General features: G+C 29.7%; 1 protein-coding gene across 1 annotated transcript in view; it reads left to right on the top strand.

Moving 5' to 3' along the window:
• Positions 1-12,232, top strand: part of LOC121122247 (protein turtle) — a 208,813-nt gene that overhangs the window by 184,662 nt on the left and 11,919 nt on the right. The window contains exons 12-13 of the mRNA XM_071889998.1: positions 4,211-4,445; positions 4,759-4,939. Coding sequence (XP_071746099.1) covers positions 4,211-4,445; positions 4,759-4,939 — 416 coding nt within the window. The remainder of the gene's footprint in view (positions 1-4,210; positions 4,446-4,758; positions 4,940-12,232) is intronic.

The following is a 12,232-nucleotide window of genomic DNA, read 5'->3' as shown; positions in this document are numbered from 1 at the left end:
CTGTACAAGTTAAAAATTGTGTAAGCAATTTTTACTAGTTCTTCGTCTTAAAATGAATTATTTAATTCAACAATGGTCATTCGATATCATTTGATTTTTATCTATTAAAACAACATGGCTATTATGTATTTATGAGTAATTTAATTCTGGGCATTTGAACTTAATAATATGCCACTGAATACTTATATTCTATTCATTTCTATAAATATAGTAAAAATAAAACCTATAGTATGTTGATCGTCCATAGAACATTTAATTATAGCATTATCTTCAATCAATGTACTGTAAATCCTTCATTTAATATTATTCATCGGATTTTTGGATACAACATGTACAAAATTGCAACATGGACACAATATGTATATTACAAAGACTGAATCAGTAGAATTGTAAAGTGTAAACATTTTGAGTATGTAAAGAAATGGAAATAAAGGTTTTAGTCTTGTCAATTTCAAAAATATTTTAGAGGAGAGCGGCATCCCTATCATTATGTTTCATAAAAAGAGCTGAGAAGTGAATAACATTAACAAAACTCCCACTCCGTATAAAGCAAAGACATAGGCATTAATGATTCCGTTTTGGATCCACAATTCCATTATTTTGGTATGTGTAGCATCTGAAATTAACTTCCTCATTTCTGCCATCATATGCCGAGGGAAAAAACCACTTACTATATGGTTGAAACTTCGGAAAGTACATATCTCGAAATTTATACACCCCAATTGTTTATTCATAAAATACTATTCCTCATACAACAATATAGAATACAAATTACTAATTGGTAATTATGAACAAGCTCAATAAAATAAAATCTACATATATACAACATTTTTGGGAGGGGTATTCAACTGTATTTAATTATCAGTATTAGTATATACATTTACATATTAATCATGATAATATAGTTCCAAATTGTTAATTTAATTAATCCAATGGCAACAAACTTTTATAAATATTTACAAACCTATGTTTATCATATAGCAATCTCTTCACCTTGCACCCCCCAGCTACTGTGTGTTAAACAAGAGAGAACAATGTTCTGCCATAACGAAACGTTTCCATTAGACTGATGAGATTTTATTGTTTAACTTCGCAAGGTGTCGCTTTTCATATGACGTCAACTCTGGCATTTTTCTTACTGACGACGTAGTCTGTAATATTATAAAGAGTATGATTGATGCAGGGAACACTGAAACTCCCTGATTGATGAATGATCATTATGATGAAGCACGCCTCACACTCTAAAATTGCTGTGGAGGAAAGCAGAAATTATTTTCTTCTTTGACTGTTCCTTTTTTGAATATCCCACCCAAGAGAAGAGAAGTTTTCAATAATACATTTATGATTTATTGATGGTCATTAATTATAATAATTAATAGGTTAAGAATAAATGAATAATTTAAAACGCAGCGGTAAATTATTGTCAGAGATAGGAACTTGGAGTCGAGACTTGACGTGGACTCTATAGTTTAATTATAAAATATTTATATATATTTTTCATTAATTAATATCATCATCTTTGAACTCGAATAAACAAATTAGTGGTTTATCAAAGCTCCATATGATAAAAATCTTCTTTAGCTAAGCCAAGTCCGTCTTCCGGACCTCAAATTAGCATCATCTTAAAAGTAAAATATATAAGATAACTCCTAATTATATATCAAAATAATAACTGACCTCTTTCGGAGAAAAGATGTTTCTTTGCACCAAGACATTTTTTAGCTGTTGATTACGTGGGTCCTCGATTTGCTACTTGGTTTAAAGGTTTAGCCTACCCTCAGAAGGATGGCAACCATTTTGACTGAGAAGAAGAGAGTAGATAGACATATTTGAGTCATGAGTGTAACCCATTCCTGGTTCCACTTTTTTACTTCAATTTTATCTCCTCAATATTTAAAAGTTTTAGAAAAACAAAAAAAAAACGCAATTAAGGTTGTCAACAACAACAAAACTCAAAGGCTAAGAAATACTTACGATTTACAACCCTAGAAATCAGCTCAATATTTTTTTCAGTAGTAATATCATTAATTGGCTTTATTCATGCTCCGATATCCGTAGTCCCTCTATATCCTATTAAAACAACTGTGATTAACCCATTATAATAAAATTATTGGAGCAAAATACAAAAGTAATCATATTTCATTTAATTATCAGCTGATCATTAAAATTTAAAATCAAGTTTTAATTTAAATTTAAATTGTACATACGGTTTTTCTATTTCTAAATCAATCAGACAACTATTTTCAAAAATTACTTTTAAGAAGTATGATCATTTTGGTGTTAAAATACTTGTTTAATTAAATTTTCTATAAAACAAGAATTATCTACCTCACAAATTTAGATTTTTGCTCCTAGTGTGCCTAAGAAATGTTCATACATTTTGGGATAAAATAGAAAATTGTATAAATACCCCTCTCTTAATATAAAGAAACCCGTACTTTTTATGATGATATTGTAGGTATATTACTATTTATTTAGAATTTTCATCCTTAAATATTTTGTAAGTACTAAGATTGATCAATTCATGGGAATTTTTTCTTTAGCGTGCCCCTGGACATATCAGGATGAGATAGTAAATACTCTATAATTTAATATTTAAAAAATATAAATTTAGTCTTACCCACCCATTTTAGAAGGAGGATTCAAAATAAACACATTTTTCCTAAATAAAAATGTGAATTTAAAATTTAATATCTATTGTATGGCTTGTTATCACCGCTTTGTTTCCTAAATATTTTATCACAAGTGAGTCCTCTAGAGGTAATCACCTTTTCATGTAATAAATTACATGAAAAGGAAACTTATATTATGTAAAAATTATATGTAGGATTACTGGGGAAATTATCGTTGGTGTAAAACCCTAAAATATTCCTAGAATATAGATCCCGAGACTCCAGGAAAATGTATACGAGTACATTTATCACTCAACTTGGGAAACTTGAGTAAAACAGTCTTTTGATAACTTTATTGTGCGAAGTGGGTCTTATCTTCGTTAAATCTATTAGATTACAAAATAACATTACACCATGATACAATGTGCATGTATTTTAAAGGAAGCTTCTCAATTTAATTGGTGTTACTATTGAGTTGAATAGGAAATTACTTTAAATGTACAATATGAATACATGTTCAATCTTGTTGGTCTCAACTATCCATACCTATTTATTTATTCAATACATTTTATTTTAATTAATTACTTTTATATGTTATATTATTTAATTATACTGAACAAAATAAATACAATAATCATGCCGAGGTCATTGAGAAAATATGTGTTCAAATTAATTATTTTGTACGTTTTTAAAGTATGTAGAAACTTTATAGTATTTGTAGAATAATTTGAATATTGTAAGTTAAAAAAATAGGAAATTTAACAATCGTGCTCTTTTTGTAATTGCTATCTGAATAGAGTTTTTTCTTTACTCCTGAAGAGATAACAACAAGTTTTGAATAATCTCTAATGTGTGAAAGATGAAGAATAATTCTGAAGATTAGTGGATATGTTTTAAGTGTAAGTCATTGCAAAACTCAGAGCAAAATTGAGGATCGTCATTGCTGTAGTTTCTGAATTTATAGGGAGTGGGGTTAGTGTTTAATTTGAAAAATGTTAGGGTAGGATTACATTTCATTGGATCAGAAGTAATTATGCTCCTCCTCCAACTAGGCCTTACACTTACATATAACTCCCAAAAATATATTTACTTTTACTCTCCGTATATCATGAGCACGCAGACTAGTTATTATTACAATACTTAGATGTTCTTTCTTCAAAAATGTAATATGAATGAGAAATTGGAAAATAAAAAAGCCTGTTGAATCGTCAACCAAAAATAGCATTTTTAGCATTCAAGGACATGTTTTATGCACCTTTACATATTATTGTACTTAGTATTATTTATAAGACATTGAATTCATTATGTTGTTAAAACATCATTAATATTATCAAACGAATAATAGGTTATTTTATAAAAAAAATATTTTCAAACAACTTAATTATGTGCAAACTGAAAAGATATATTGTGTTGATCTATTAATAAATTAGACATGGAGAGGTTTTTTTCCTATTTAAAAAGTATCTGTTTTTAAAGATAAGGAAAAAGTCAATATTTGAAATTAAATAAATTAAGAATAGGGTTATAATTTACTTGATGAAATCTATTGTGAACCTAATAATCAACCATTATTTTCTTTTTACTCTAAATTAATATAGATTTTATGTGAATTTTCCTCATATCCTGGAGTTCTTTCATATCGTTGGTCCTTTAACGACTCTGAGGGATCACTGCGTTCACTGAAGAGTTCTGAAGCCTCCTCTTTCAACGCCTCATTTTCATCACTTACCTATAATGCAAATTCAGCAAAAGACTATGGATATCTGCTATGTTTTGCAACAAATTTGGAAGGAGAAGGGCCTCAGCCCTGCATTTTCAAACTTATTCCTGCTGGTAAGACAAGCAAACAAAGAAAACACATTAGTGTATTAAGTTCACTCAGAGATATTTTAATGTCCTTACATTGAGTGCATTCGAAAATACATATTTTGTCTAAAGTAATGGCCGAATACATACAGGTGTGAATGGATATGACCATAAAATAAACAAAGAAAGTTAATATAATACACATTCAATTACAACATTGTTTTTATGTAGGTTCTTATATCTACATAAAAAAATAGGAAACTTTTATGACTGGTTATCCTTTATGTTGCATTAAGGATAATATTAGAAATAAGATTTTATATATTATCCTTTAAATTAGGTCCACCCGAAGCACCCATTGATTGTGATGTCCGGAATCACACTCGAACAGGACTTGGAGTCATTTGTCAAAAGGGATTTGATGGGGGTTTATATCAGGTGTTTCATTTAGAAGTTACGGATCGTGGAAGTGGGGATCTTCTACAAAATATGACACATACAGAGCCAAATTTTAATATAAGGTAAGTGTAATTGATTGTACAAATAAATATACAGGTACTAACGCAACGAATGGTGTTTGTTATATTAGCGTTATAAATTTTAAGTCAGTGGTTTCTTGCCTTTATGAAAATTACAGAGCATCTACTCGTATTTTTTTAAACAAGTATTTAAATTCTAGTTTAGGACTTTTTTATTTTTAAAAAGAAAATTTAAAATGAATTTTTAGCTCTTGAAAAACAAAACAAAACGATTCTTGGTATATTTCTATGATGATATCAGGAAAATAAAGTTTTTGATGACCTTTATAAATTTGGTAATCCCTTAAAGATGTATCGTGGAGTCCGGTATGGAATAAATGTTCTAAAAATTTTCTAGCGTGGGATTTTTTTAGTAGTCAGCAATCTGAAGATTTTTTATTTTTATTTTCCAAAGCTGTTGTCATGAATGTTGTGCCAATCCTCATTTATTCTGTCTAGTCAATTCTTAGTACCAGTCCTATCAGTTTTTTGGATTTGTTCTTAAGACCCTAACTCTTTCGGATTGTGAGTTCTACAACTGATTTAAAACAAAATAAATAATGTTGAATGACCTCATTAAGGACATCACTGTATAAGTTTTAAGAATGATACGTTGAACTGAACTAAACCAGACCAATACTGAACGGGTCGAAAATACAGTCTTCAGTCCTTAATAGTAGTTAGTTCCGATGCAATATGTCTTTGCTATATAAATAGCTATAGAATGGAATGCTTGTTTATTTCCTTCCTCTCATCAGAGAGACCCCAAACTGTGGTAAATTATAGAAAAATAACTATATATGAGGGGGTGACAGAGCATGCAAATGTCTGTTCAATTTTCTTCAACTGTTAACTTTAGTATGATATAGGGATATATTTGAAATTTTATTCAAGCTTGGGATTTAAAAGTGATTTTTAAAATTTTTTAAATTAGGGGTGCAACCTTTTGAAAATAACTCATAGTCGAATAGTTAAATATTGGTTAATAGTTTCAATCTGCCTTCTATTTAATTCCCCTGATTATTGTTTTTTTAATTAATAACGCCAAAACATCTATAAATTTAATTGGCTAAATATATGGTCCTGTAAATAAAATTAAGACGATGATCCAAATATTTAGAGATGTGCTCATCAAGTCAAATTCAGCTGCATTTTTTTCCTTCGAGTTATAAAATATCTACAATTTGAAAAGATACAGCACCTGTTTATAATATTTTCTAGATTATAGTAGTTATCTTCTGTCTGTCTAAATTAGCCACGCAGTGAAATAAATAAGCATCTTTGTCTCCTGTTTATATATGTTTCTCTATCTTCCAAAGTCAGTTTTTTTATTTTGCAAAGCAGAATACAAAGTGGAAACTCAAAACTTTTAGTTGTATGACTAAAATACAAAAAAACGTGATTTTTTGGAGTCAAAAAACGACGAATCAAAGTCAATTTGTGATATAATTATATACTATATTATGCATTCAATATGTTCTACTTCACAAACAATAACAGCCTTAGAGCAAGAGCTTTTTGACTATGAAGGCTGTGTTCATGGGGTACCACACTTTTATTATTGAAGCTCAGAGTTAATACAAATTTAAATGATAGATGCAGCCCTGAACAACCCAAAGACAAAGTCCAGAGGTTGAGGTAAAAACTGATTGAGGACAATTCAGAAACCACGCATGATTTTGCTCCATAAGTTTTGATTTCTCTTGGCTGTTTGGGGCTCTCCAGCTTTCTCGGCGTTGACCACGCTGTCTTTTTTCTTGTTCCTTTACCATTTTTACACTTATTAAAAATATGAGGGGAAAAACAGAACTTCATTATTTTTTACTACTACTGTCGTTTGGATCCGTAGTTAAAGATTATAATTAAAAATATCGTTGACAAAATAGTAGATAAATGCTACTATGGATCTATTTCTGCCGGAGTTAAGGGTATATTGCCTGAAAATGGGACAGTCTACTTTATAAATACTTATATTTTATATCATTATCATTAAAGTAATTACATGATAAGTACCTCAATGAGAAAATATAGACTCTCTCAAGTATAGTTTCCTTCTACGTATATTGTATATATGTAGAAACATGTATCAAATTATGCTTATAGGGAATTATAAACCTGGGTGGAGTGTTATAATACAAAAATAATGCATTGTACAAACATATGGATACATTTATTTATACTTCCATGTTCTTTATAATTCCTAAACTAAAGGCCCCATAAAAACCCTTTTTATGTGTCTTCTACCTAACGAGTTTGATACCTTTCCATTTTACTAGTAGTTAGTTAAAGGTGTGCTTAATTTTATATACATAATGTATAATATTCAGACCGAGCAAATTTAAGGATTTATTTTTGATCCAAGAATCATCAAGCGATAATGATTCAATTATTGTACACTGGTACACAAATAACTATTATCTAATTTCATTAGAAACTATACAATAAAATACATTGGTATTCATAATACTACTTTATACATTGGCTGTCGAATATACCTTTAACAACGGCCGGTGATGGTATTTTACTTCGAAGTTGTTGATAGCAAAGTTTGTCTCGTAGTTGAGGCTCTTAACAAATAAATTTTAAGGATCCACAATATGATTACAATGCCTAATTCAAAGGTTAATTCAGGAAACTTGTATTATTTTATGCTAAGAGTAGCAAAGAGTAATATATCTCCTATACCTGGCCAATGCTAAACAATATACAAGACATATCATCTTAGCCTTCTACTAACACTGGGAAAAATAATAACGGAGTTTCTCACTTTTGTAAAGAAGGAGTAAATTTATGACTCAGTTCCAAATTTCTAAAGGTGTTAATTTATTTCAAGTTGGCTGGCCAACCCTCGGAATATTTTTAGTTTAATTATCCTTAAACTTCTAAGATGCTTGGCATTATTTTCTCTTTGATATTTCTTTATGTTTAATATTGGTATTTCAATTTCAATGACAACGTTCCCATGGACTCGTTTGTCTTCATTATTTTTCGAATGACCAAAGGAAATGAAAAGTCTACTCCTGTGACTAATGCCTTCTGTTTTGCTTTTTGTTAGTGTTAAACATAAATATCTCACTTCTGGGTGTCCAATAAACTTTTATTGTTATTTTTATAAAAATCAAAAGTTAGACTTTCATCTATCAAATGAGATACTTTTAAACTTTCTAAACATCTCTTGAAACTATGAGCTTCTAAATAAAAAGCACCTATTTTCACCTATTAACAAAGATAACTCGACTTTTAAGAATGATAAGGACATTTGAAAAGTGGTTTTAGAATTTTTTACATTAGGTTTTCAAATATATTAATATTATGTATCCCTGTCTGAAAATCATAGCCCTTAAAAAAAACTTTGAACCCGAAAATTACTAAAATAACACAAACGTTATGGCCTTTTTTACAGAGAAAAAATAAAAACATATTTGGAATTAGGGAATCAAAATCTACTCAGTTAACCATATGCTGTTCCTGCACCATTTTTGGTGTTGAACAGTGTAATCTGGACATTCCAACCGACATCTCATTTTTTACCATTCCAATACTCCATGGGATTGGTTGCACCTTTAACACAGCTACAAAAAGTGAAAAGTTCGATATTTAATACATACACTGATAACGGATCTACGTAAATTATGTTTTCAAACTTTCTAATTGTTATAAAAGGTTTGAGGGCATTTAGCAATTTTGGAAGTAGTAAAGTTAGGTATAAGTATCTTTGGGTGTATTGATGAGGTATCAACAAGTATAATGGCTAAATATATTTCAGATGGATGATGAAAATGAATATCGTCACACCCATTTTGTAATATATATCGAAAGCAGTTTTTTTTAAACTTATATAAATACAAAGGAAAGTTAATTTTACAAATTTTTTAATAACATTTTTTAAGTGTTTTCATATTATAAAAATGTATCAAAGACATTGAAAGCATTTTTAATTAACCCATTCATCATTTATTTTTATCACAGGATAAAGCTTCAAAATTGTTTTAAAAAACAATTTTTGCTAAATAGTCATATATTATTATACGTTGTACGAAACGTCCTTAAGATTAATTTACATATAATATCTTTCCAGATTACCTAAAATTATTCCTTATTCAAATGTCAACCAAAATTTAATATTTTAGCTTATACATTTATTTTTATTAGTGTATGGCTTACATGAAATTTGAGGGTCAGCTGTGCTTGAATCATATTAAAAATCTTATGCTATCTTGAATATTTGATATTCATAAAAAGTAATTACCGTTTCTAAATTGAATTGGTTTTCTTGCATAGAATTTTTTTTAATGTATTGTTAATTCATTATATAAATTCCATTAATTTTGAGGATTCAAAATTCAAATTTTAATGTTATAAATCCATTTTGTACGATTGAAATTAAAATATAGTCACTATTGAATTTATTTTCCACATAATTTAGCATTGTTGTTATTTTTTTTATGTTAAGAGCATATTTATTTTTTGCATAGGTGTAAAGTTTTATTGTTATACCTTTAACGGTAATAGGTAACTTCGTACAAAACATTTTTATATAAAGATATTTCGTATAAAACAATTTCGTATAAATTTATGAGGAAACGTGGCATACACTTTATAAATTGTCATTTTATACCCACATGTTGAGGGTGTTTTCGAGTACCAGCGATACCTAAGTAACTACTAAGAGCCCCTTATTAGTCCCATTGTACCCCGAATGTTGGTGTACAATTGGAAGATAGTGGGGGCTCTTAGTAGTTTCTTCAAGTATCACCGGTGGGTTGCATCTCTTTTTGGGATACGGCGGTACTCAAAAACACCCCCATCATTCCGGGTACAATTGAGGGACTGTAAAGGGCTCTTAGTTGTTACTTAAGTATCGCTTGTACTTGAAAACACCTCCAACATTCAGGGTATGTAATGACAATTCATAAAGTCTATGCCCTGTTTCCTCATAAATTTATACGAAATGGTTATATACGAAATTGTTTTTATATTAAATGTCCTTATACGAAAATGTTTTATACGAAGTACCATACATTCTTTTAACATCTTATATTATTTGTTGAGTATATTTATCCCTTTTATAGGCTTGAGCCAACTTTTGAATATCGAAAAAGTCTGTAATCTACAAAAAAATCAAGTCTTTATTTTGATGTGGAATTATATAGCCTCGATAAAAAGTAATTAAAGGTTACGAACCAAACTTCTTCTTTTTTTCTTTTTTTTTTTCAACATTCTTTATTTGGCTTATATATTATATAGAACATTCATATATCAATAAACCGGAGCAATTGCCTACAAAATTACATAAATAAACATTATAGTTTATACTTAATGCTCCGGTGTAGAATTTAAAGTAATATTCTAAATATCAATCTTTAAAAAAAAACAGAAAACATGCAAATTAACAATTATTATAAATATTTGTTAAAATTCCTTAAAACCCCTTTTTAAAATATTTCGATGATTTCGTGAAGTTGATGGAAGGTACCGGATTTCTTCCCCGGCAAAATTCAATGACTTTCATCCTGATTTAGGAATTTTCATTGTGAGAGAGACATAGCGGGCTGAATCTGTCAAGATGATACCTCTCAACTCGTCCTCCCGAATAGGCTTATAGTTAGTTAGCCGGCTGTTGATGAGGGATTTACAATTATGACTTGCAAAGTCTAGAGCCCTTGTTACCTCAGAAGTTCAACCCTTCTTCTTTGAAATTCCAAAAAGAACAAGAACTTTAAAGTATTTCTTTTTTTACATTCGTCTGCCCTTCTAGATTTATAGATAAAAAATATTTTAGGATATAGATGGCAGGTCAGTCCACAAACGCATGAAGTGTGTTATTATATAGTTTTCCAGAGTCATTGCAGGGCCTAGTATATTTAATACAATCTGTGGATATTTGTACCTGCACGATAAACTTTTTACCATCATTTATTCCCCTCAGAGCAGACACTATTTTTATTTCCAATCCATAGGAAAGCCCAAAGCTTACTATGTAGCTTCCAGAGTCATGTAACAACTGCATCAAATTGTAGGGTTACCATCTTAACGTGCCCCGGGTATGACATTAAATAATATTTTGAAGAATTAATAAGTGGAAATCGTGTTTTACTATCATTGAGCAATTCTTCAGAACTTAAATTATGAAATGTTAAAATATTTCGTGTGATGGCGCGTTCTACTAAAATTGAGGGGTCCTTTAAATTTCTAAAACATAACTTTTTATTTATATTTTGCCGCATTATATCAATAAATAATTCATTAAGGCTTTTATTCTGGTAATTAGCTGAGACTCAGAATTGCCTCTACGGTTAAAGCTACATCATTTGCATACAAATCAATAATATGCTGAGATCCCTCACAACTAAATCAAAAGCCTCCGTACCTCTTTGTTATACCTAAAACGAGTTCTTCGATGGCAGCTATGAAAAGAAGTGGAGACGAGGGATATCCCTGACGATAGCTCTTTTCTAAGATGATTGACTGGCTTTCTAGTCGAACCAATGAGATCTTTGAATTGCTGTCATATAGCAAAGCACAAACGGGTAAAAAAAATTTTTCAAAATAATATTTTTTTACAAATTTAAGAATTTGCCTATGTGAAATAGTGTCGAAAGCATTGCAGAAGTCTATTATTAGTATTACTCCAAACTTTTTACTACTTTTCACTGTGCCAATTGCGTAAAACATGGGAAATTTTCCTATTGTTTAAAAATCCTTTTTTGTACAATCCCAATTTTTTGTTGAGAATTGGTTACATTTGTTTAGCCAAGACTCCAGAGAGAATCCTATATGATTCATTGAGAACATTAATTGGTCTCCAATGGCAATAGTTTGTCCCATCTCTTTTTTTTCGGAATAATTGCAATTATTCCTTTTGTCTGTGATTTGAGTAGTTGTCTAAACTTTTCCATAAAACATCCAATTTTTAAAAGATACGGATCGACTTCATCGCTAAAATTCGAATAGACTTTACCCAAGAATCCATCTGGGCTTTATCATCCTTATAATACTTTTCTATAAAGTTTGACCTAATATCTTTGGAGAAGATAAATTTCCCTTGGACTGTGGAAATTACCTCTCCTTTCAGAAAGTGGCCTCTTTTTCTGGCAACAATGTTTTGGAAATGGGAATTAAAGTAGTCTAACACATCTATCGGTTTAGTTGTAACTTTTCCTTCCTGAATAATTTTTTTAACACGGTTAGCAGAAATTCTGTCTTTTATTAAAAAAAATTCTTAAGTCTTCTGCACACAGACCCTTCCAACTCAAATTTTTCTTTCATTTCGGCCTCAGCAATTCCTGCACTAAT

This window comes from Lepeophtheirus salmonis, chromosome 7 (assembly GCF_016086655.4).
Source record: "Lepeophtheirus salmonis chromosome 7, UVic_Lsal_1.4, whole genome shotgun sequence".
NCBI classification, from domain to species: Eukaryota; Metazoa; Arthropoda; class Copepoda; order Siphonostomatoida; family Caligidae; genus Lepeophtheirus; species Lepeophtheirus salmonis.
This window is presented reverse-complemented; position numbering and strand designations above follow the sequence as displayed.